The 27,303-nt window shown below is 44.6% G+C and overlaps 1 protein-coding gene across 1 annotated transcript in view; it reads left to right on the forward strand.

Annotated features, from left to right (window-relative positions):
- Positions 1–27,303, forward strand: part of Rnf150 (ring finger protein 150) — a 204,010-nt gene that overhangs the window by 134,465 nt on the left and 42,242 nt on the right. Inside the window, exons 3-5 of the mRNA XM_038312801.1 lie at positions 8,168–8,239; positions 10,543–10,625; positions 25,558–25,654. Coding sequence (XP_038168729.1) covers positions 8,168–8,239; positions 10,543–10,625; positions 25,558–25,654 — 252 coding nt within the window. The remainder of the gene's footprint in view (positions 1–8,167; positions 8,240–10,542; positions 10,626–25,557; positions 25,655–27,303) is intronic.

A 27,303-nucleotide genomic window follows, 5' to 3' on the forward strand; every position in this document is an offset into this window, starting at 1 on the left:
CCAGCCCCATCCTTAGGGACTTTCCAAAAGCCACCATATTAATATAAAGCCAGGGGTGACTGAAAGGGCTTGTTTTGAATAACCGGCCCAGTTCACAATTGCCACTCCCATCCTTAAATTGCAGGGATTTGGGGAGCTCAGCCAGGAGCTAAGATAAAGAACAAAATGTGTATTTTATACTATGTGTCACAATATCACATGGCCTAATTATTGACTCTTCTGTTTGCTCTCAAGAGTGTTCCACTTTGGCTGAGAAGTCATAGAGTTGCAATATGTTTGAGAGAAGCAGACAATTGAGGGTGTAATTAGCTCCATTTCAAACATCTACCATAAGTGGGGAAGGCAGAAGGGGTCCAGTGTGGTTGGTTTTAATGTTGCATTTGGCAACATTAAATTTAGAAGCTCATTAGCTATTGGAGCAGAAGCACCTGGGAGGCTTCTCACTACATGGTTGCTCCTCAGAGAGAGAAGTCAGTGATGGAGAAGCGAATACAGGAAGCATCAGTTCAAGGTACCACTAAATCATCAGGAAGAGCAGGCTCACCTGGACAGTGGGTACTCTGGAGAAGAGGTCTGAGCCTTGAACTTGGAATATGCAAATATGACTTAGTACCTTCCCTAGTCTCTCCATTTTGATGCTGTTACAGTTATGGGGATCGATCTCTTTCCTTGTTCATCATAAGGGTCGTGGCTAGCACACGACTAACACGAAAAACAATAAGGAGAGACCAACATGGCAATTAGAACTCATTAGTTTATATCTGGTCTTCTTCCAAAAAAAGAATATCGAAGAACCTGTGAGGAAATGTCTATCATTCTTAGAGTCAATGAAGAAGAAGAAGCCACCTAAATGTGACTGGGCAGAGTACAACACTCTGGTGATAGACGGGGCGAGGGTGGCAATGCCAGGCTGCTAAGGTTCTTCTGGGGTGTCTGTGCTGCATTCCTTTCTCCTGAATAGTCAGACTTCCCAGAAATGAAGGCTTTCAGGAAAGAGGAGCAAACATGACCTTTACGGTTTCGAGTTTGTTTGGTTTTTGTGGGGAGAAGGACTCTAGCTCCTATGACTCACCTTAGAGAAGAAGAATTAGGCCTTCTGTGACTTATTTCAGGGTGCCAGAAAAGTTCCCTGAGAAACCTTGCTTCTGAAGCTGCTTCTGAGACCCTCGGGTGCCCCTCAGTTCACAGGGCATTTTTAAATTTTTGTGGTGCTTTCCCCCCTTATTTATTATTCCGGAACAATAAGAACAACAAATACCTCACACTACCTGGCTCCATAATCACCATGTGATGCAGGATCTATGTCTCAGAAGTTGAGTTTCCTGTGCCCTGGAGTCTGGGTCATCTGTCCTGCCCCATCCAGGTTGGCTTGCCATATCTGTCCTTAAACACTACTAAAATGGTATTCTTTTCCTCCTCAAAAGAGATATTATCTATCATAATGTACAGAATGAGGCTTGTTTTAAAAACTGCAAAGAGAGAGTAATGAATTTATAATAGCTCATTTCTCAGAATGATTGGATGAAATCTGTCCTTCCTACCTTTGCTACCAGAGTCCAAGGCCATAGGGAACCTGACATTGGGTAGATTCAACACAGTACCCCTAAGAATCAAACAGAAAGTCACCAGGAAGGCCAGGAAAGGAGTCTACTCCAAAAGGTATATTAAAACACACACACACACACACACACACATAACTGGGAGGGGCACTCAAACTTCTTTGTCCTGTCTGCAAGGGTGTTGACACACACTCCAAAATTATAACAAAAGGGACAAGAAGCATAGCTCGTTATATCATCTTGGTCAAAATTGGGTTTGGCTGATCATTATCTCAGAACTGTTTCACTGTGGAATTTGAAGTCCTTATCACTCAAGGGACAATTCAGTTCCCATTTGGAGAGGAGTTCTTTGTTTACAGAAGCAAACTCATCGTCTAAGACTTACCTCCTGAGACTTACCATTCTTAGCCAGTTTAGGTAAATGACTAGAGACAGGCAAGCTCCAATCCCAGAGTCCAGGACAGGATGTTGGAAAGACTCGCAAGCCAGTAAGTATGATGTCTCTGCAAATCTCAGTTGCTTGTGGAGGTGCAGGGTACACGTATGCAGTATTTGTTTGTGTTTACCTGTAAGAACACACACAAAAGCCAGGGACTGATGTTGGCATTTCCATCTCTATTTCTCTTGACCTTGAGTTTTGAGGCAGGGTTTCCCTCTGAGCCTGGATTTTGAATTGCAAACAGGCTGCCTGGTCAGGGATGCCTGCGAAGATCTTCCCAACCCCCACTCCACTCCACTCCAGTGAGAGATGTGCTCACCACACAGCTTCTTGCCTCAGTGCTGAGGACCCATGCTTAGGGCTTCATGCTTGCTCAGCAAGCACCTTAATCACTGAGCCATCTTTCCAGCTCCAGATACTAGTGGCTCTTATCTTGGTGTCTTTTCCTGAAAGGGGAAGGGCTACCAGCTTCAGATGAACTCTTCTTAAATAATTGGCGTACCTATGTGCACACCAATCAGGAAATGGCCCAAAAGTTTAAGGTAGTAATGGTGCCAAAGATAAAATGAAGGCAGACGTGCGTTGCTCTACCTCACTCTCAGTTAATCCCTGAGTGTCTGCCAAGGCAGTTGCTCAGTTTCTGTCAGAGCTTTGAGAACTATTTGATTTCTGGGGACTTCCGGAAGGGAGCATACAAGGCTTCCCTCTTTTCTAGCTCAGTGTCTCCAGGATGTTAGTCCTGGGAACTTAGGAAGTCCTCCTCCTAAGTGCCACTTATACCCTCTGGGCTGAGGTCATAAAAATGGTAGGAGAAGAGTCTGTCTTTCTAATTCTTTAACCACTAGCTGTCTTGTTAGTCATGATCCCGGAACCTTAATACCAGCCTGCTTGTCATTTCCTGAATAGACTTCACTATTTTTTTAAAAGAAAGGCAGTTTTCAGTATCCCTTTAAAGAGCATAGGAAGGGGCTTTTCTCTGGAAGAGAGACTGGGAATGTCTTCAAGCATTGGTCAGGTATAGCTCCTTAGCAGTGTGCCTAATATGCAGAAGACTCTGGGTCAAACTCCAAAACCACACACACACACACACACACAGACACACACACAAAACCACATGCACGCACACACACACACACACACACACACACACACACACAGAGTCCATCCAATTTTCATGTAGATGTAGACAAAAGTAAAGATAAATACATGGCCAAACTTTAAAGGCATGTTTTTCTAACTTTTCTTACACACCCATGTTTATGGGCATATGTCATTTGCTAAAAAATTGATCAAATGAAATACACTTTTGAAAGCATTCTTTTTACCCAGATGTGGCAGTAGATGGGCACATACTAACCTCAGCGCTCTGGAGGTGGACAAAGGGCGATGGGAAATAGTTGACCAGCCTGGGTTCCCTAGGGAGAGCCTGGCACAGCAAAGCAAGACAGGAGGGAGGGAAGAGGAAGAGAGGTGAGCAGCTTCTAGTTTAGCTGCATTTTAGTGTAATTTCACTCTTTGAAAACACTATTTTTTACGTAATTTCTCACTCACTCAAGGCAAATAAAAAATTTAAACTGAATGATGGTGGCACACGCCTTTAATCCCAGCACTTTGCGGCCAGAGTCAGGCGGATCTCTGTGAGTTTGGAGCCACCCTGGTCTACTGAGCAAGTTCCAGAACAGCCAGGTCTACACAGAGAAACCCTGTCTTGAAAAAAAATTTAAGTGATTGAATTCAACGCACTATTCTAAAATACCAGCTACACATAATTGAAAATTTTTCTGAGCTTTAAAAAAAAATAACCAACACTTCACGGTACTGAAGAAATAGTTCAATAGTTAAGAGCACTGACTGCTCTTTCAGAGGACCCAAGGTAAATTCCTAGCACCCCCATGGCAGCTCACAACCATCTTCAACCTTACTTCCAGGGGATCCAGTGTCCTCTTTCTGGCCTCTATGAACACCAGGGACACTCTTGATACATGTACAGACATGTTTGCAAGCAAAAGACTCATATATAGAGAATAATTTGAGTAATTTTAAAAAAATATAAATGAAGGCATCCAACATCTCTTTATCTGGGGTTCAAGTGTCTTTTTTAAGCAGACCTGTGGCTCCTGAGAATAAAAGAATGACGGTTCTCTACCTTTTTCCCAATACATGGTCGTTACTCGTCAATACTGAAGGCTTCACCAGGCTGGTTACTCAACTTTACTACCTTACAGAAAGTTTCACTACAGTTCAATGGATCTCAACCTGTGGGTTATGACTCCTTTGGGGTCGAACAACCTTTTAATAGGGGTCTCCTAAGGTGATCAAAATAACACAGATATATACATTATAATTCATAAAAGTAGCAAAATTACAGTTATGAAGTAGCAATGAAAATAATTTCATGGTTTGGGGGTCAGCAGGACATCAGGAGCTGTGTTAAAGGATGTCAGCGTTAGGAAGGACCAGTGCTGCGCTCCTCTGTGAGGCTGAGATCCACCCATGGGGTTCCTCTGTAATTCCCCATTTCCAAGTTAAATTTCTCAGGTTATTTCCATGCTTTAAAAACATCTATTGTTTGAATGTTTTATTTATTCATTTTTATGGAAATTCTTCCATGTGATAAGCTACGGAGGTTAGGAATTTGGAACATTGTAGTTCAGTGCCATTTTTTTCAAAACCCAGATCTGTATTTAACAGGAAATATAATTAAAAATATGCGCTAGGCATGCTGGTTCATGACTCCAGTTCTGGCACTCAGGAAGCTGAGTAGATTTTTTAGTTCAATACCAACCTAGGCTACGTAGGAAGACCTTGTCTCCAAAAGCAAGAGAACGAAATAAAAATTTGTGTGTGTATGTGTGTGTGTGTGTGTGAGTGTGCGCGAGTGTTGCTAATTATCAGTTGCTAATTAATATCTTTAGGAATAAACAAAATATCCTTGAGGAGAATTAAATAACTTGGAGAAACGCTCACTTTCTGCTCATTTAAACGCTAGAGAAGTGATTTATACCGACCTAATACGCTCCCGTTTCTAGCCAACAGGTTGGTTGGCTAGTGGCTTGATGACTGGCTGGGGTGGGGGGCGCTGGAAGGCTGCCTAGCTGTGTTGTGGTGTAGTTTTCCCAGCTCTGAAACTGCAGGGCTTTCGGAGGGTCTACCTTTCTCATGGGGCTGTAGGAAGGTAAAGGAAAGAAGACTTCGGTGGGTGCCTCAACCACTGTAGGTTTCAGTGCTGCGGTGGTTTGAACTAGAAGTGTTGTTAGGAGAGGCTTAGGAGATGAGGCCTTATTGGAAGAAATATGTCAGTGGACACAGACTCTGCGAGGTGAAAGTCTTACACCATTCCTTGTGTGTGTGACCTCTCTGCTTCCCGTGCAGCCGCCATGCCTGCCAGCTGCCAGGGATGTTCTCCAGGATGGCGACGGACCCTTGTCCCCCTGGAACCACAAGCCCAAATAAATATTTCCTTCTATAAGTTGCCTTGGTCGTGGTGGTTCCGTCACAGCAATAGAGAAGTGGCTAAGACAGTCGGTCTGTCCAGTATTCCTAGGAGAACAGTATGGGGATACAGCCCAACCGTAGAGAGCTCGCTTAGCATGCCCGAGGCCCTAGGTTCAAACCCAGCACAAGAAAAAATAAATCCAATTTAAATTTTAAGAAGTTATGACAGATAAAAGAAAACTGAACATTGTTACTGTTACTACTCTTGTTATCACTGTCGTCTGAACAAAAAACGATCCCCTACTACTGTGAACCCCTCAAACACTTTCCACTGCTGCAGATGCATCTGTGGCAGGCCAGAAGCACGCAGGCTAAGAGTGAGGTGAAAGCACGTGGGAAGCTTGCAAGCACACATAGAAATCCCATCTTCCCTCACCAGATGAAGATTTCATTCCCGCGCCCATCTCCTCATTTCAGGACTCATTAGGGAGCAATTTTCCCTATGCAAAATTGGGGCATGATGTATTCTTTCTCGAGACAGGTGATAGCAGTTCCCCAGTTATGTGATTTGTAATCATCTGCTAACCTAAAGATGATTACAAAATTCTGTGGTGTGTGTGTGTGTGTGTGTGTGTGTGTGTGTGTGTGTGTGTATTAAATGTGTCCATATGGGTATATGCACATTTGTGTGTGTGTGAGAGCACTCATATAATAGTTCAAATACATGTGGAGGCTGTAGAAGGAGCGGCGGACTGCATCCTACCACCCAGCTCCCGCATAGCTGGCTTTATACCCGAAATAACAACACACAAATTGTATTCATTTAAACACTGCTGGCCCATTAGCCTCAGCCTCTTATTGGCTAATTCTCACATCTTGCTTTAACCCATATTTAGTAATCTGTGTAGCACCAGGAGAGATCTTAACCTGCATCTGTCTCAGAGAGGAGAGACATGGTGTCTGCCTCACTTCCCTTCTTTCCAGCATTCTGTTCTGTCTACTCCGCCTACCTAATTTTCTGTCCTATTAAAGTACCAAGGCAGTTTCTTTATTAACCAATGAAAGTAACACATAAATAGAATAGCCACCTCCATCATTTCCCCTTTTTCTGTTTAAACAAAAAATCTTTCACTTTAACATAGTAAAATTACATATAACAAAACAGTTATAAAGCAAGAATTACAGTTATAATATTTATATCTACTTTATCTTTTATCATAACTAAGGAAAGCTATAACTATCTATTTATTCTTCAACTCCATCAAAGACTCCAGAAGGATATAATACTACCTAAGTAAACAAGAAGAAAGCAACTTCCAAAACTCTAGAAATGACAGAGACAACTCGCTGTCTGGACAGTCACCCAAAGTTCCTCTGTACCGTTGGGGCATCCATCTTCAGCCTATAGGCCCATAGTATCCAGCAGACATTTCCATGAAGCAGGAAAATTCAAAGACAGTTCAGTCACTTTTTTCTGTGTCCTGCAGAATGTCTCATAGACTCCTTCATAAATCAGGAACCCTGAAAGACCATCTCACCTTTAGGCAAGTTCAGCAGTCCTCTCTCTGAGGGTTCTTTGTGTCCAGTTTATGCAACAGTCCAGGCAAGAACAGTTTCTTGCCCAAATGGCTATCAAACTCCATAAGGATCCTCTTCGATGCCCATCTTCCTCTTGAAGTAGATTGGTGCTGCCAGGAACAGATGTGTCTCATTGTCATGAAAAGCCCTAAGTTATTAAAACACTTAAAATGCCATATTCTGTAGCCTTTGAAAGATATGAAGAATGCGTATCTAACTGAAATATATCTCTATATATCTAGAAAATCTAACATAACTATAATCTTTACTATTATCGATGATTATCCAGTAACAACCTATCTTTCCTAATTAAACATTACATTTTTAAATGAACTACACAAACACAATACCTTAATATCAGAAATACGTATACATATAACAAAATTGACCTTAAAATCCATACCAATGCAAATTATTCATATCTGTATCAGGAGGCCAGAGGCAGATGTACCTTTCTCTGTCGATCCCTATCTTTTGAGACAAAGACCCTTCCCTGGACCCGATGATTACTGATTGTCTAGGCTGCCCAGAGCGCTCCAGGGATGTACCTGCCTCCACTATCCAGCTCTGGGGTTACACACTTGGGGTGCCACAATAGCTCTTCTTGGGGTCCTGGGACTCTGAACTCAGAACCTTGTGTTTACCTGGCAATATGGCTGCCTACTGAGCCATCTCTTTGCTCTCTGCACAGTGCACTCAGATGCACATGTAAGGGAGAAGGTGACAGGGTAGTCACTGCAGACCAAGTGCCGATATGAGCAAATTGAAAGACACAGCAAATAAAGGTGTCAGTGGTGGAAAAGAGATCACACACTGGCCAGGTACTCCAAGTTAGGAAAGACTTCAGTTTTGCTAGTTGCCAGTCTGTACAGATATACACAGAAGCTAGGAAGTTTCTATTTCACGTGCTAACTCTGTGTGAGTGTGAGCCCAACACTAGGAACAAGGAATTCTCTCCAGCACAGTTGTTTGCATGGACCTGGAGTCCTAGATACACTCTCTGCAAACGGCCAGGCCTATGTCTTCCACCCATCATCCTTAGCGTTCATGACGTGTGTGTGATTTCAGAGAGAGCCGCTCTGGTTTATGAAACGCCATAAGAAAGTACGAGGGCTCACCCGTCTTTATTATTAATGAGCAGGTTTTGTTTTTTCAGCGCCGACTGGGAGACGCAGCAAAGAAAGCCATCAGCAAGCTCCAGGTCAGGACCATCAGGAAGGGCGACAAGGTGAGAGCCTCTCTTCCTTTGGGCAAGGACCTAGTCAATGAAACGCACGTCTTTTCTGACAGCCCAAGTAGAAGAGAGAAAATAAAAAAGGAGAAAGATGTAAACCTGTGTGTCTATACATTTCTTGAACTTAGGATGCTTTTATTAAACATATTAAGTGTTTGTAAAATATATGCAATTTATTTTCAATAATTGTTTTAATAACTAAGTGTTTTTAAGTAATTTATTTTTAATAATTAAGTGTTTTTAATAATTAAGTGTTTTAATAATTAAGTGTTTAAGAATTAAGCATTTGTAGAATACATGCGCTTTATTAGCAACCAAGCATGAGAAAATTTGAAGTTCAGCATGCAACAATAGCCAAGCTGTTCAGTCAGCATCAGTGCCCATCAACAACTGAATGGATACAGTAAACGTGATGTGTGCACACAGTGCAGAATTATTGAGGCATTAAGAGGAATGAAATTATGTCATCTGAAGGAAAATAAATGGAACTAGATATTATCATGTTAAACAAAATAAACCAGGTGCAGAAAGATGATATACCACATTTTCTTTCATATGCAGAGTCTAGAATTCACAACAGGACTTAGGAAGCAGAAGGCTTCCCTACTTTAGAGAAAGAAGAAGAGAGGTGGAAAGAGTGGGAGGATAGGAGAGGTTAGTGGGAGGTGAAGGAGTGTGACACACACACATGTGGAAGTGTCACAGTGAGACAGTGGAGGAGTGTGACACATGTGTGTAAATGTCACAGTGAGACAGTGGAGGAGTGTGACACACATGCATAAAAGTGTCACAGTGAAACCAGCATTGCATACAAGAAATATGTGCTTTAAAAGGTGTGCGAGAAGCTCACACCTTTAATCCCAGCAGTCAGGAAGCAGAGGCCGGCGCTACGGCCTTCTGTACATAGTGAGCTCCAGACTGGCAGGGCTACATAGACCCTGTCTCAGAAAAATATGAACCCTAGGGAAGCATTCCACGTCTGGGGGAGACAGTCCACAAAAGTGTTCCTTGAAGCATGTGACAAAAACTGCTCTTAAATTTAGGCCTAGCAGCCAATGTAAAAGAAAAGCAGCAAACCGAGGGTCATTATTTCCATCAGCATCTGCTTACCTTAATCCCCAAAGTCCTTGGAAAGAGGCTGAGTTTATACACTGAGTGTGCTGTCCGTGTAAGCTCAGAGTATAAATGTGCAAATGATATTAAGCTCTTCTGAACTCTAGGGCTCAGAACCCACCAGCCTCCTTCACTGCAGAAGGGTGGCCAGACTCCAAAGACCCTGATACCTCTAGGAAATATGAAAAGGCAGCACCTCCCACTCACAGAAGCTAACGGCACCTGACAGCCTGTTGTTTTAGAACAGTGGGTTAGCATCCCCTGGAGACTTAGTAATGGTCTTGCGTTTACGTGCACAGCAGGTGCTGTCTCTGCTCTGAATAACTGATTCTTTTCACAAGTTATTTGCTGTCAGTTTAAACAATATGAGAATGCTTTTGAGACCAACAAGAGAAAATTCATTTAGAAGGCTAACCAGGGCATTGGGAAGATGGCTGAGTTGGTAAAATGTGTATTGCTAACTGAGTTTGGTTCCCCAACACTCACAGAAAAGTCAAATGTGGTGACACACTCGCTTGTAGAGATAGATAGAGGCTGGAGGATTCCTGGGACTCGCTGACCTAGCCAAGCAGGGGAGCTCCAGGAGGAGTGAGAGTCTGTCTCAATAGTCGTCATCATAATAATGATAATAATGAAGATGATGAGAGCAGCTCTGAAGCACACGCAGGTGCCCTCACATGAGCACACACACAAACCAGATCTAGAAGTGGCATTTATTCTCATGGGTATCTTCCCCCACTCAGCTAAAGAGTAGAACGTGCCACCACAACGCTGTAAGTAGACCATGAGGTGCCTCTTTTAGGTTTGCATGCAGAAAAAATAAATGAAACTCCATTTGTGTTTACACTTATTCCACACTTTAGATTCCAGAGGACTGAGTGCGTTATAAATCTTTCGGATGAACACCATTCCTCACGCTTGGGGCTTCGGTGTCACCTATAGCTGTCATTTGCAGCATTTTAGGAGCAGCATGTGGGAATGGCGTTTCCCTCACCAAAGCTCTTGGAATGGAAAGAGCCCGTGAAGGCTGGGAGGGGTGGAAACTAAGCCGGCTGGTGAATTATTGATTAAGAAGCTCGGCAATGTCACTGAGAGGCTGGCTGTGAGCGAGCTCGCCTTTGTTTTATGGCTGTGTTTGCTCAGGATGGAAGCTAAAGTTGGCTCTTCTGTTTCTTCTGTTGCAGGAGACAGAGTCTGATTTTGATAACTGTGCAGTATGCATCGAAGGGTACAAGCCCAACGATGTGGTCAGGATCCTGCCCTGCCGGTGAGTGCTGCGGCTGCCTGCTCTGGCGCAGAGGGGCTGAACATCTGCGCCAGCATTGCAAACAAGCAAACAATCCTACTTTTGCAGTATCGGTCCTGGAAAACATGCACCCACATGAAAGAGGACGCCTTTCTTACCACCCCCTCACTGCATGAAAGGCAGGCCTGACGAGACAGAATGAACGCGGGTTGTGTGTGTGTGTGTGTGTGTGTGTGTGTGTGTGTGTGTGAGGCAGCGCCTCGGATAGCTCAGTACCGCTCAGCATCACTTCTGGCTTTTACCAGCGCTACTTTAACCAAAATAGCAAACTCTAAAAAAGATTCTGTGGACGATCAGAACACATTGAGCAATCTGACCATGGCCAACAGGGAGCAGGGAGCCAGGGGTGGTTCCATTCCCCTTGCCTTTTACCAATGGGAAGCGAACGGGTCAAATTCCCACAGAATTCTAGAGTCTTAAGGAACATTCTACCATGCAGACTTGGGGAAACTTCCTCAAAGGATGCTCCAATCACTTTAATTTTTCTCCCTACGTATAAGTCACTGTTACGTGTCTGACATTTTCTTTGAACATCCTAATTAAATCAAGTAAGCTAGGGTTGCATAAGAGCCTTAGCCTTCATAGAGAGTCCCTTTTTAGTTGCATCTATGCAAGGGTCCTAAAAATAAATTGCAATTGCCTTGATGAAAGGTACTTCATGTAGGGAAAATGGCTTGAAATATTCTTGAGTTTAAAAGCATATTAAGCAGAAAAAAGTATAACACAAAGACAGCCACGATCCATTGCTTTCTCCAGACAACACGGATTTAAAACTATTTGTTAGAAATAGAAATGGAGTAAGATAGCATTTGGGGATTGATATAATAATCTCAAGATGATGAAGTGATCGGAAAACAAATAAAAAGTCTGATTGTTAGCTAGAACTCAGCAGCCCAAGGGTCTTCCTTGAGACACTCACAGTTGGCTGTGAGCAGTCTGGGAGTAGGTGTGGTTCGGTTGTCTCACTTCATACGTGTCCGACTGGCCCTAAAGTGGAGCCACAGATGGGGGCACGCCAACGCTCAGCAGTTTGCTGTGTGTGAGCACACTCACTCCGAATACGTTTTTAATGCATTTATTTACTGATTTGGGGATGGCACACAAGCCACAGCTTGAGTGTGGGAGCGAGAGGAGAGTTTGCGGAGTCGGCTCTCTCCTTCCATCATGTGGGTCCTGGGAATGGAATTCCCGTCATCAGGCTGGAAGGCAAGCACCTTCGCCACTGAGCTGTCTCCCTGACCTGTAATTACACTCTTTCTAGACATCATACAGTGAGCATGCAGTGACTTCCAGAAGCCTTTCTGGAAACAGGAGCATGCGGACAACAGGGACAGGGATGCCCTCTGCCCACATCTTCTCTAAAGGGTTTAAACCTTCAGTGTTAGAAGCAGTCAGGTGTTTCGCTTTCTCTTCTTTTTATTTAATTTCATTTATTTATATTTTATGTATGAGTGCTATACAGGTACACCTGCAGGCCAGAAGAGGGTGTCAGATCCTATAACAGATGGTTGTGAGCCACCATGTAGATGCTGGGAATTAAACTCAGGACCTCTGGGAAGAACAGCTAGTGCTCTATAACCGCTGAGCCATCTCTCCTGTCCTCACTTTCCCCTCTTCTCACAGTTCCTACTAATGGTTACACATGGCCAATTAAACATCTGCTTTTTTTCTGACACTCCATTGTAATGAACAAGATCTGTTCTCGAAAGTTGTACATACCACCTTGTTAGCTCCTCAGCTCATACTGTATAAGACAATTTACTCATCTGAAACTCTATCATAACTAAATCTTGTGGATTTACATGAAATTGCTGGAGACTTGAAATTGCATAATCCAGGTGTGATTTCCCATAGACTGTTTTAGTGTCTACTTATGACAAGTTACATGTCTTTAACACTATTCAATTTTTCCCTATTAATACAGATCTCCTTTATAATATGGTTATTTTGAAATATTAATCAAGAAAATTAGTATTTTATCTCATAACATAAAAAATCTTTTAGAAGCTCAGTTTTATTGTTACTGACCTCACCCTAGGCTTCTCAGTTTGGCTTCAGGTTCCTCCTTTTCTATAGCACACACATTGATTTGCCCAATATATGTGCAAATTCTTTGAGAATTTCATATATGCACGCAATGTGCTTTGATCGTAGTCACCTTCCACCGCTCACCGACTCCTCCGGATGTCTCCATCCTTCCCAACTTCATGTCCTCTTTTTCCTTTTCCTCATAACTCACCAACGCCATATATTCAAGAGTGCGGGACCATCTACTGCAATACTGTTGACCTACTAAGGACCAAACCCTTAAAGAAAACGGACCCTCCTTTCTCCAGAAGTCACCAGCTGTCCACAGCCCCTCTTTTAGAGGTGGTGCTCCTGAGCCCTTCCCTTCCATGTGGACTGTTGACTGGCTTGCTCTTGTGCAGTCTTGTACAGGCAATGACAGCTGGAATTCATGAGTACAGTGGACCTGACATGGCCACCAGTCAAATCCACTCCTTTCTTCTGTGACCACTGCCTCTGACAGCCTTTCCCCCTCGCCTTCTGTGATCGTCCCTGAGCCTTGGGAGGAGAGGTCACACTCTAGTCCTTTACTCTTCAATATCCTTACTCTCTATTGCTATTTTCTTATTGTAGATCCTGCTTCAAATGACAGGGCGCACCAAGCATTTCCCACCATGAGCTAATCAAACATATGCACTCTGTGACTAGCTCATATGCCTTTTTCCATGCTGGTTTCAAGATCAAGGTACATTTATGGCCGTTGCTGGCTTCTTGCAGGCAGTGTGCACTAATGGATGCTATCAAACAGACACGGTAGCATCTGCTTCTTTGCTCGGTCAGTCCCTCTGCGGTATTATGAAACCTTCACTTCTGAGAGCACTGTAGACTCTCTTTCTTAGTATTTCCAGGCTGATTCATTCTTGGAATTGATTGTATCTCCTTGGGGTAAAAGCTATTTCAAAAATTACCCCCATGAATATTATATATATCTTCTTTAATATATTCTGTGGCCTTATAATCCCTGAATAGCGTATACATCTCCACTGTTTGGGTACCTTTCCACCACCATCATCATCATGGTATGCACTTATAACCATGATGGTTTCAAAACTGTTCTATTGTTTTCTCTCTCCGAGAACGCTACACAAATTGCAATGAATGAGTAAAGCCTTCCCTTCTCATCTGTCATCACGGTAATTATTACAGTGAAGTCATGTACACGTTCTCCAACCCTTCCTTTCTCCTCTCTCTCTCTTCATCCTCTTCTTTCCTAACACATGAACACAGGCTTCACTGATGTGAGCCTGGACCTGGGCCCACAATGTGAGGGACAGACAGGCAGTGGCATGTACAGCGAGTTGGTGACAGGATGTTCTATCTTTTGAAACTTGGATTTGATTCCAATTTACCACTCAGGCATTTTCCAGGAAATGCGGGTTTGCTCTGTGCTGCACATCAAGACGTGCCTGTTGCTGTGTTTGGTGCAGGCTTGTAACTTGGACTAGAGCTTGTGGTTATGATTCCTCGCCACAGAACCTATCTTCCTGAAGCGGCATATTGATCTTTACTGTCTTCTCCTGACAGAGAATTGGTAACGCTCTTTGCTTCCTTTTAACCTAGAGCTTCCCAAATTGTTTTTCAATGGTTGTTCCTTTTATCCTACCTAACTGTTCAAGTTCAAAGACACACAATCTCAAGAAGAATGTGGATTCCTTACATGAGTCAGAAGCCCACATCTGCCACATGTAAAATGAAAAATAATATGTTTTTCTTGCCTGTGTTACTGTAAAATTCTTTCCTATCTATAGTTTATCGCCATTTGGTGAGGGGATTGTTATATTTTCCTTTAGTCCAGCAGGCTCCTCCATAGTTGGGGATAACTTCAAGAGTAACCTGGTAATAAGCAGGCCTTATGATGAGCTTTGCAGTGCATGAGCAACTCTTTCGCAACAAGAAAACTTATAGTGAGGACAGTAGGAGGGACGCACATGGAAGGGTAAATGATGTGACCTTGTGGGAAACAGGTGTTTCAGTGGATGATTAGGATGCAGCCCTGACATGGGCACTCACAATGACAAATGTCTGCAAATACAATGGGGCTAATATCGGGCACAATGATTGGGAAAGGCTTTTCAATCAATCAATCAATCAATCAATCAATAGAAATAGAAGGAAAAAAGAAAAAAGGTTTATTTTTTCCTTTTTAAGCATTTATTTTGCTATATTTTATGTACATGAGTGTCTTGCCTACATGTTTCTGTATATCGCATTCATGAAGTGCCCACAGGAGGCAGAAGAGGGTGTCAGATCCCCTGGAATTGGAGTTATGGACAGTTGTTAGCTCCCATGTGGTGCTGGGAACCAAACCTGGGCCCTCTGCAAGAGCAGCCAGTGCCATTACATGGATCCATTTCTCCAGCCCCAATATCTCTTCGTACTTTTTATTTTTTTTACTTAATTTATATACCAACTATAGTTTCTCCTCCCTCCTTTCCTCCAGTTCCCTCCCGTCACTTCCTTTCTACCTCCCCATCCACTCCCCAGAAAGGGTAAGGCCTCCCATAGGGAGTCAACAAAGCCTGGCACATTGAGGCAGGACCAAGCTCCTCTCCCACCACATCAAGACTGAGCAAGGCATCCCATCACAGGGAATGGGTTCCAGACAATTCTTAATACTTCTAAGTCAGGTTTGGTTTATCCCGCATACCCTCATTATAGAAATGTTTTACAACATAAAATATTTAAATATCTACTTATCTCCCTCATGCAGGTAACCACCACTGCCATCTTCATGTTTCTTCCCTTTGCTTTCTCAGCTTCATTTCTGCAATTTTGAAATAACTTTGTCAACATTCAATATCCTATTCTTCTTCCTTACCATTGTAAGCACTTTCCAGAAAGAACACTGCTATTTGCGGCTTGTTTTGACCTTCCTTTGGACTCTGAAGCAATAGCCAGATGTTATCAAGCTCTTGCTTGCATAAATCACCCAAAAACCTTGGGGTGCCAAGGTTTCTGTAGAAAGAAACTTCACTTCAAAAGTCTGTCATGGCCCAGCCAGAATTTTCCACTGAGGTAAACCATGTAGGCACCCCACTTTCCTTGAGTTTAATTCTTAGTAATCCACTGGAGGAGATGTTCTCATTCACATTCCACCCCCACAGAAGATGTCAAAAAGCAGTCTCTCATCCACGGATGCTCTTGTCTAAAGAGACGGTGTGATCCGCTGGCTTATTATCATCAGAGCTTGATTGCTAAATAAACCCACTCAAACTCAAGTTATCTTTTGGGGGCGCATTCTCCGACATTCACCTTTTCCCCAAATAATTTTCTGTACTATGGTTTGTAAACAATGTCCCCTGGAGGGCCCTAGGCAGCAGCCCCTGTGTGGTAAAGAGGTCTTTATACTGAGGAGGGGGAAGGAAGATGAAGAAAATCAGAAACTACTGCAGGCAGAAAGTGTGCTTCTGCAGATTGATGTCCCAGTGCTGCAGCTAATTGCCAGAGGTGGGAGAGTGGGGGTGCGTGTGCACAGAGCCCTGTTCCTGCACCTTGCAGGACCCCAGCTTTGGGGCTTCTGAAGCTTCTTGTCCAGATAGATATCAGTTTTCCCCAGACAAGGTCATCTAAGGTCAAGTAATCCTGGGATGCCTTTCTGGGCTTGTTTGGAAAGCCTTTGTACCACGCCTCCTACCTTTTGGTCATTTCCTGGTGTATAGTTGAGTGGTGTTAAATTCACTTGCACAATAGCTCAACCATCGCCACCACCCCCTGGTGGAATCACATCTTCCACTGCATTGAAACCCTGGGCCCCTGAAGGGCAGCTGTCATTCAAAGAGAGGATAGCCCCTCCAGTCCAGATGCTTTTGTGTGTTTGAAATATTTGATTTGACATTTTTAGCTTTTGCCACATAAAACCTTTTAACGACATTTAAATTCCAAACTGTGGAGCCATATACCATAATCTATTTGTTTATTTGGGACATTTAAGTTGTTCCCATATAGACCTTTATCTGCTGCTTTCAAAAAGCTATGATAAATAGCGCTTTATTAATATTTGATGGTATTTTCTACTTTGTTAAAGTCATGATTCAAATTGATTAGTTACACTCCCTAACATTGGACTAAAAGTGTTTCCTGACCAGTCAGAGCTAAGAGCATTCCAAGAGAGGACAACTAGAGTTATTTGGATCTATTAGTGTGTAATTCCCATGTATTTCCCATGTCAGGGATTGGGTGGAGAAGGAGGTTCCTAGGTCATTCAAGACCTGAATTAGTTTGTCCCTGTGTGCTGGAACCTGTTGGGTCAGGAGGCGCAGTTCGCACACAGACCACCGACCCAGGCCTTGGGTGTGACAAAGGCATGTGGCTGGACTCAGGGACTAGTCATAGGATGTGGCTGGACTCAGGGACTAGTTATAGGATGTGGCTGGACTCAGGGACTAGTCATAGCATGTGGCTGGACTCAGGGACTAGTCATAGCGTGTGGCTGGACTCGGGGACTAGTTATAGGATGTGGCTGGACTCAGGGACTAGTTATAGGATGTGGCTGGACTCAGGGACTAGTCATAGGATGTGGCTGGACTCAGGGACTAGTCATAGGATGTGGCTGGACTCAGGGACTAGTCATAGGATGTGGCTGGACTCAGGGACTAGTCATAGGATGTGGCTGGACTCAGGGACTAGTCATAGGATGTGGCTGGACTCAGGGACTAGTTATAGGATGTGGCTGGACTCAGGGACTAGTTATAGGATGTGGCTGGACTCAGGGACTAGTCATAGGATGTGGCTGGACTCAGGGACTAGTCATAGGATGTGGCTGTAGAGAGATGGAATGCCCAGAGGTCTGAAGCAGGGTGTTGGCATAGGGCTGGAGGGGGCCTACAGAGGGGGATGATGAGGGTGGGCTATTCCAGAAAAACTAGGAGCTAAGCCAGCAAAGCACAGGGGCCTGCTTTTCAGTGTGTTGAATGGCAGCCATGTCTGCACTTGTTTGCATTTAAAACATGTTGCGTCTCTTCACTCAAGTATGAATAAAAATTGCAGCACCTTTATGCTGTCCCTCAATCATTGTCCCACAAGGACTGGCTCTTGAGGGTGGAGTTTATCTTTCTGGGGGAAGGAGACCTTGGCCAGAATGGTTCATCATCTTTTATCCATTCTTCCAGTTCTAAAATATCCATCCCACCCAGTGATGTGGCCAAAGATCCTTTTTCGGTGGTTAACGGCAGGGTTCTGCATTTTCCACTTCTTCGTCGGAAGACTGGACTTCAGCGTCGCTTTCTGCATCAGTACAGGAGTCTTTCGGTGTTTAGGTCATAGACCGATCACACCCCGTGTCCTTGTTTGTGATTTAAAAGTTGACGTGTAAGCTAATGCTTTTACAAACGCAAGAATGTAACCAACAGTATTAGTGCTCAACGAAAGGACATGGAGATTTAGGCACAATGATAATCCATATGCAGAATTAAAACATGCAATCCCAGCATTCCACATGTAGATGTAGGAGGATCGAGGTCATCGGACCACAGTGTGAGTTTGGACGGTGGCCTGGTGTACCCAAAACACTATCTCTAATACGTTTCAAGGTCTAAACCACAAGAAGTGGTTCAGGAAGTGCATAGAAGTTAAGAAACAAAGGAAGTTGATATGTATAAGTGGGGTGATGGATGTCCTAACTTACAAAAAAATAATACTAAGACTGATAAGATCTAGAGACCAGGAGACATGAAATGCGCGAGAGAGTTTCTGAGGGCTCATGAAAAGTCAACACCTAAATTTGATGTTCCAGTCTCAGCAGAATCTTTGGTAGACTGTTGCTCACATACCACAGGTCTACAAGCCAGTTGACAACCACGAGCCGGTTGACGAGCACCAGCATTTCTTTCTCAGTTGGGGCCACTGCTGCAGGTTTGGAATACAGATCTGCTTTCCCCCTCCCCTCTCATGTCAGTATTCCAGCAACTCCTGTCCCCAGGGAGAGGCAGCAGCTTTCTCTACCCTGAGCAAGGGCTCCAGGGCACACACTGAGCTCAGAGTACAAGAGAAAGAAGAGACAAGCCCATCTGTAAAACTTCCTGACGAGCATGTATCCTATGAACCAAAGAGAGACCTTCCTGCCTCTAGCTTAAACATTTTAATATTGAATTAATAAGATTTACTGAGCCCCTATGCGAGAAAACATAGTAACTACACCAAAACCTCCTCCTGAATAGCACATGAGACAAACACACATACGGCACGGTTGTTCAGCAGATCTCAAACGTTTACGTGGTTTCAGTGGTTGCTTCCCCCAACCTTTCCTGGGCTTTAACCTAACCATTCAAGGTGAAGATGCAGTGTATCATGTAAAGCGAGTACCACGCAAGCATGAAAACGGAGATCAGATCCAAAACTGACATAAAAGTTGGATAGGAATAGTGGCCCACCGTAATTCCAGCCTTCGGGAGGCAGAGACCAGATCCCTAGAGTAAGCCGGCTAGCTGCACCAGGATCTGCAAGCTCTGGGTTCGCCTGAGAGACCCACCTCAGTGAAGAAGCGAAGAGCAGTTGAGAAAGACATCCAGGGTGAGACTCGAGCCTCCAGGAGCACACACTCACACTTGTGCCCACACACGAAGACATCTACATGTATGCACACATTACACAGAAATAAATACATAGCAGAGCCCATGCACTGTCCCCTCCCCAAACACTCATGCTGTCTGTCGTTCATGCCATGGATCAGAAATGACAGTAAAGGTTAGACTGTGAAATTCAGGTACAGACTCCCCTTCTAGGGCAGGAGGAGACTCTCGTTTGTGCTACGAGCAGGCACAACATGTACATAATAATTACTCCAACACGAAAATGTATAGTCGGATGTAAAAGAAGGATCATCCTTTTAATATTTGAAAATTGGAAGAATCACAGTCAAATGATTCAAGCATTCAAAACAGACCCGCCCTTAACATTTCAAACCCAGGGTCCAGTCCTGAGCCCAAGTCTGGAAAGTCCACAAGGCCAGGAAAGCCAGTCCTTGTGAGCAAAGGAATGTAACAAAAGGCTGCGATGCTGGGGTTCTGGTTTCCTGTATCTCAGAAAGCAAGACACAAGAGAGCATTTTCCAATGGGGCAGGGACAGCCTGACCTGAGTTTACCTCGCCCTTCCTAGTGCATATTCCTGGTCGGAACAGATATTTTCTATGCTGCTTGGTTTGGAAAAATATCATGGCTAGGACTGTAGAAATGACTCAGTGGCTGAGAGAGCATACTGTCTTGCAGAGGGCCCAAGTTCAGTTCCTGACACCCGTGTCTGGCAGCTCACAACCTTCTCCGAAACCAGCTCTGGGAGTATCCATACCCTCTGGCTTCCAAGGATACCTACATCATATGAACGTATCCTTCATACGCATACATGTGATTAAAATTAAATCTTTAAAAGACTGATGGTATTAACTATATCCATCAGATTCGACTTATTCTATCATGCCCTTATTATACAAGTTAGATTATAACACATTCTGTTTATGGTTACTTATTTATAGATATCAGATTGCTTACATTTTCGTTTATCATTTGTGGTTAGGGCAGGAACCATGTGCATCTGCATTGGCCCTTGGGTGGAGGTCAGAGGACCCAACTTGTCACGGCCCATCCTCTCTTTCACCATCCCAGATGTGATTTGGTTTGGTTTGGGCTTTTTTTTTCTTTTGTTTTGTTTTGTCTTTTAAAAAGTAACTTTCAAGGGTTCCATGGCTCACTTGGAAAATTCTTGAAAACCAAGAAAAATATTTAAAAGCTAACAAAGACAGTACCCTCACTCTGGGCACTGACAGTGCTGGATGTAATCAGTCCTATAGCATACTCACTGCACCTTGCGTGAGTTTAAACACTGGAGAGTCAACAATTGTTGTAGTTGCAATTTAGTTTCTCTGTCGCCATTAAAAAGTAAGCCTTTCCTTGTAACTTTAGAAATTACTTAAAATTAGTTAGGTGGTAGCCTAAGAGTCCACTCTTTGGATTAATTTAAGTCCCATCACTCAGTACTTAATTTAATACTTCGTCCTTCTGTAATCATAGAGTTTGAAGTTCTCAATTTCGTCAAAGGTTACACTCTTCAAAGTCAACTGACTGGGTTCAAGTGTCTTGAGAAGTTTTCTCAAATTGCTTTCTTGGAAGATGGTAATGATTGATAGCTCACTCGCAGCATGGGGGAGAGGCGTGTTTCCATTAGTGCCAGCTGGAACCAGGCAGTTCTACTTCATAAAGCATCTCTCTCCTCTGATAATCAAATACTAAGTTAATTTTAGTCCTTGTTTTGCTTTATTTCTCTGAGGTATTACTCTTCACTAAGAATTTTGTAACTCACATAAGTTGATGTTGATTGGACCATGGTTCCTAGCTGGAAATGTTAGACTAGAAAGGCTCCTATGATCTAAAATTGATAAACATGTTAACTAGTTCTGACATTTTGGGGGATAAATCATGCTTTTCCTCACCTGAATACATTTTATTTTCACGGTGCCTTTGATCGGTGTGGTTTTAAAGATTGTGTTATAAAGTTTGTGTGCTTTAATGGTTGGAGAGACGGCTCAGCAGGTAAACTGTCTCATAAAAACCTAAGCTCGAATCCCCAGCACCACATTAAAATAAGCAAAAAGCTAGACACAGTAGTGTAGCCCCAGCACTGGGAAGGACAGAGGCAAGAGTAAACCCCCGGAGCTCAGGTCTAACCAACTTCAGCAGGAAACCGTGTCTCAGGTATAAATATTTAAATGTGTACCCAAGGACAAAGGCTGCATGTGTCCATAAGCAGACTTTCACACAAATGACTGGACCATGCTTGTTCATAATGTCAGAATGTGAAAACAACCATACCTCTAGCTTCAGGAAAACCATCTCACAAATTAGGGGGCATCCACTCGCTGGAAGACTACTTAGCATCAGCAGAAGCTGCTGGTGTTCAGCAAAGCACAGAGAAATTGGAAAAACGTCATTCTGATCACAAGATATCCTAGGAAAATTACCTACTTTATAATTTTGTATACATGGAGTTAATAAGAAGGAAACCTGGCCTCTGGGGACGGAGGTCAGAATGGCAGTGTGTGCTGACTGTGAACACGTAAGAACTTTCTGGAGTGACAGAATGTGCCTCTGTATCCGGGTGCTGTGTACATAACACGCTTACACCCGAAGGCCAGTGTGTGTAAAAGCCATGACTTCTGCATTACAACTTCATTTAAAGTAATGGAACCAATTCCATGGATATCACAGGGACTTTCCACATTGGTCAAAATCACATTACATTCAAGTAGACACCTGACTGGTGGGGTTTTGGAACCATTTTTCTCTGACTACTTCAGGTATTTACGTGCATGCCCTCAGTAAGAGCCAATGATATGTATCACTTAATGAGGGGATTAAAGGAAAGAAACACAGAAAAAGGTAGCCAGGCTGGGAGACCTCCGTGTGCTCATTTGTGTCATCTATAACAGAGCAGAGGCTGACTTAGGACAGAGATCCTGCCCTGTAGTGACCCCATCACATAAGGCATTCAAGTGTCCTGGTCCCTGGTCACATTAATCAGCTAGACACACAGGACGGCTGCCAACCGGCTGGGCTGCTCCAGCCAAATCATATAATTAGACCAGGGTCAAGTTCTAAGGACAGAGCCTTTCTCTAATTTAAAGTGAGGGCCGTGCATTTCCCTCCTAGCTTGCATTGGCAAAGCTATCGGTGTCTTTCCACTGCAGTTTAAAAAGGTTGGCCTTGAGAAAATCTGATCTGGTTTTGTTTGGCTTTTAGTTTTGTTGAGTTTTCTCCAGCATTATTTAAACCCCATGTGGAGGGGGGGGGCAGAGAGAGAGAGAGAGAGAGAGAGAGAGAGAGAGAGAGGGAGAGAGAGAGAGAACACCCTCTAAGAGTGAAGAGGAAGAGAGAGATTGATTCACTTACAAACCCCATTCTCATAAGATAAAACATGACCAGTTATAACTGAGCTAAGACAACTCTCCTAAAAGTGAAAAGAGAGAAAACCTCCAGTCTAGGAGCATGGCCTCTCGACAGTTTCCCTCCGTGTCTAAGATGGAACTGCGGTACTTCCGTGAAGGGAGAGACCTTGTCTTAGTCATCTGTGTATTCAGCTTCAGCACAGAACAGAATGAAAGGCAGGAGTGACGTAATGAGCGCTCTATTTTCAGAAGATAAATCTGGCATCAGTGAGTAGGATGGAGAGAACAGAGAAGACCTGGCGGCCCGGAGAGAGCTGTAGATGCTGCTGCAGTAATGAAGAAAAGTCACAAGATCATCAATGGGGGAACCGCATTTTAAAAAGAAAGGGAGGGAGGGAGGGAGGGAGAGAAGGAGGGGGGAATGGAGGGGTCTACAGAGAAATGGAACCAGTGGGAACCCACAGGAATGGATGACAGGAAGAAAGGTGGGGTATCCACACAAAGAGAAAAGAGATGGAGAGGTTTCAAGGATTGGGGTTGCTTGGGTGTAGAGCTGTTGGGTCTGACATTGGTCTGCAGGGTGGGCCTTGGGCTGCACACTTTGGGGTAGGAGTTGATGTTTCAGGATCCAAGGCAGAATAATGTCTCCAGGAAAATGGTTTTACTGAGACCCTGAAAGTGCTTGGACAAGACCCACCAGAAGAATATCTCCTTACATCTTCACAGCAATTCCTGAGCAGTGTTGATTGAACAGCCTGGCAACTTAGCCTTGCTGAGGAGACACATGGTTTAAGAGCAGTGTGAGGACTGCTGGCTCCTGTGGGCACTTGGCTCAAGTCCGCCATGCTTGAACAGACAGATTCCCATCTCACAGGTAGTTGAGGATATTGAGAAACGTGTGTAAGTGTGAAGAAGTGCTAACAGTTGGTCCTACTGCCGTCAGGTCTCCCACACATGTGATAGAAAAAAAAAGATGACAGATCTGCTACCTAGGAGTAGTCTGAGGGACCAAAATGGCTGGCTTCTCCTGGCAGTGACACACCATGAGTTAACAGGTTTAGACAAGAACCTTGCACCCTCAGTATGGATCCTAAAGCGAGGGGATCAACCTGAGGGGACAAGGAGCATCTTCACATAGTGTGGGTGTTAGACAGCCTCTCCTAACAGTGGTAGCTATGGAGATCCTCCTTCACAATGCTGCAGGAAGTCTGGCCAGCTTCCAGCACAGGGTGGTCCAGGAGCCATTTTGATTGGACCCCTCGTTCTACCAAGAACTTTCTTCTTCTCTCCCCTTCGAGTGTGGGGTGACTGCCACTCAGCTCCCAGCCCTGCCGTTTCCTTAGTGAGACCTTTTCCATGCACCCAAACTCTGTTCAGTCTTCTAGTGGGAACCCCACCCCAAACTCTGCCTACTCGTCAGGTAATTTTCAGCAAGCAATCTCCTGACATTTGGCTTCATTTCAGGGATTTATTTTATCAGCTTTTGCCTTAGGAGAGGAGCCAGGTCACCAACAGTCTCAGTGTTGACCTGGATTGTTGGCTTATATCCTCACTAAAAGGAGAAAGGCATAAAATCAAGTTCCCAAGCAATGTGTGTGCAGGGCGTCCAGAGCAGCAGGCTGGATAGAGCGGTGCAGCCCAGTGCTCTTCCCTTTCTAATGCACTTCTCTCGGGCTTCAGTTCTGAGGGCGTGCGTGTTCGTGTGTGTGTGTGTGTGTGTGTGTGTGTGTGTGTGTGTGTGTGTGTGTGCATGTGTGCACGCGCGCGCTTATGGCGGCCTAGGCTCAACCACCAGGGCTGCGTCTCAGGAGACAAGATTTCCCTCTGAGTCCTGGAGCATTCTTCAGGCTAGGCTGGCTGGCCAGGGAGCCATAGGTCTCCAGCCACTTCCGCCTCACCAATGCATGCAAAGATGACAAGCACAGCTGCCACACCTGGCCCTTTACACACAGGGCAGGAGGGGGAATCAGCCTGGCGTCTTCAAACTTACACAGCAGAGACTTCATCACTGAGCTCTCTCAGGCCTGGTCCTAGCCCACAGATCACCTCATCACCCTCAGAATCCGAGTTCGTCTACCGGTCACTCCACAGGCTGGCTGCTCCCTGAACCTCCCTAGTTAGCAAGAGTACTTTTTTATGGAACTGAAAAGATCCAGACGGGGATGGAATGTTCTAAGGGAGCCTTCCCACTGAAAACACAAAGTTCTGGTTCTTCTTGACCCAGGGAAGTCCTACCACTTTCTGCCCATGGGGAGTCTTTGAAGTGGGAAATCTTTTGATGCACATAGCCCACGGAGTCTCCAAGCCGATTCCTAAGACACATTAGAAGTTCAGCTAGGCTGTCTTCATATGCCCTTCACGCACCAGGCTGACCAGGTCTTACAGCCACTGCCATTTGAGATTGAGACTGCAGTTGAATATAACGCTGTGCAGATGGTTATGTCACCCACAGTGAAACCATACACCCTTTCACTGCGTCTTCTGACCTGACAGCCAGCAGGCCACCAGGCCAGCATAGTATGTCCTTGTGCTACTGTTTCCGGGGGCTGCTCTCCCCTTCTGTGTTAGACCACCAAAATATGAATAGAAATCATCCTTTACTTTACAGACATCTTCTGATTGTGGCAAAATAAACGTGGGGTGGGGGAGAAGGGGACACATGCCTTTCTCAAGTCATTCCTGCCACCAAGGGAGGGGAGATCTCTGTTTCCAGAGCCTCCACCTTTTTAAAAAAAAAAAATTTGGAAGAGCCAGTTGCAAACCTCATGGAGCACTCTGGTGTTCAGGGCAGATTTGAGGTCAATTAGCACAAAGAAAGGCTTTGATCCGGGGGAGTCCTAACTCTGCTACTCTGCTCCTTGTTAGGAGAGGGACCCTGGACTGGTCAGTGGGCTGTAGCAGTCTAGAGAGCACCTTGGTTACCACTGCTCTAAGATATATGGTTCTCATTCCAGGCATCTTTTCCACAAGTCCTGTGTTGATCCCTGGCTTCTAGACCATCGCACCTGTCCCATGTGCAAGATGAACATTCTTAAAGCCCTAGGGATCCCGGTAAGCACAGCGCAGCCTGTAGCCTCATCGTGCCTGTCTTTCCACATTGTCCCCAAAGCAGGAAGAAAACGTCTTCTCTGGATTGTCCATGTCCCCTGTTGACATCACCCAATGAACTCTGTGTCCGGGCATCCCTCTTGGCACCTCTGCTCCCTCTGATCACACCAAGTTCACCATTTGTCTGTGAGCCAAGGAAGGTGCTGCTCGCGTAGCACATAGGCATGTCTTCAAGAGTAGGGGGCACACAGTAGAGATACAATGGATCAGCTGAACCTCTTTGGCTACCTTACCTGCTTTGTACTCAAAGAGAGCTACATGCCACGGTCTAGGCGCTTGCTGCCTCCTGATCACCAAGCTTTCGGGGGAGGGGAGAAGGCAGGAGGAGTATTCCCTCCCACCCATGGGAGGTGAGTACCAAGACAAAGGATGCAACTCAAAGCATCTGCTAAATTCACATTTCTAGAGACTTTGAGAAAAGAAGAAGCAGAGTCAGAGCCACGTAAATCCAACCCTGCTGTCAGATGCTTCTCAAAGTCATGTGTTTTCTGATGTTTAGTGACTCTCCCTGGGGTCAGAAGCCTGCCAGCTGGCTTGACACTCCAGGGAAAGCCTGTTCCAGGATTATATCAAGTGAATACCACAGTGGTAGTCAATGAGACACCAGCTGCTGGGTGTCGTCCTCTCTGGGCCGATGAACACAGGAAGCAAGCCAGACCAACAAATCCAAAAACTACATGGGGAGATGCGAGGAAACCATAGGCACTGTCTGAAAGGAGCCTCCAACCCGAGCATAGAAACCAACTCAGCCCTGCCCATGCGGCCCCTCCTTGTTGCCACCTGTCTACCGCCACTCCTTGCTGTTATGACAAAGAGTAAAGAGAATGCTAACGGCCCCAGGATGTCACTGAAGAATGAGGGCCAGATCACGTATCAGAGTGCTCTTGCATGCCGAAGGGCTAATTAGACATATCAGAGGCCTCTGTTGGACAATGTGTCCCGGGAGTGTTGTAAGAACCTGCTTTGGATGGCTTGACTGCCCTGTGCCAGCTGTCTCAATGGCAGTGGATCCACGAAACACAAATCCACTCGAGAGACCGAGGCTTTGAGCCAGATTATAGACAATGTGCACTGAATTTTCAGACCAGAGTTGCGCGTGTGCAGTGCTTTCAAGACTAAGCCAGCCACAGTGAGTGTGGAACACGAGAGAACATCCGTATCTACCAGAGGCTGGTGACTGCCGTCCACGGTTCTCTCTGTAACTGATTATTTTAAGGAAGAAGGAGACTGTGCACATGTTTGTTTGCAAGTGTGTGCACTTGCATAGATACACGGATGCATTTGCATAGATATGCATGTGCAACTGGATGTGTACATGTGTGTGTCTATTATTGCATATTATGTGCTTTGTGTGTGTGGGGGGGGGTCTTGATAAAGTTTATCTTCTCTGCCAGTTAAAGAACCAAAAAGTAGGAACTATCTGAAGCAAAACAGGTGGCAGAGAGAAATCTCAAGGCGTGCAGACAGAATCAGCTGGTGAAGGAAGGCATTGACGGGGGTTGAAGAAACACATGCACACAGCAGACACACAAAGAAAAACAGACGCACAGCAGAGTGGGAACCCGAAAAAAAACCAAAAATCCAGTCTCTTC

Source organism: Arvicola amphibius, chromosome 15 (genome assembly GCF_903992535.2).
Source record: "Arvicola amphibius chromosome 15, mArvAmp1.2, whole genome shotgun sequence".
Taxonomy (NCBI): Eukaryota; Metazoa; Chordata; class Mammalia; order Rodentia; family Cricetidae; genus Arvicola; species Arvicola amphibius.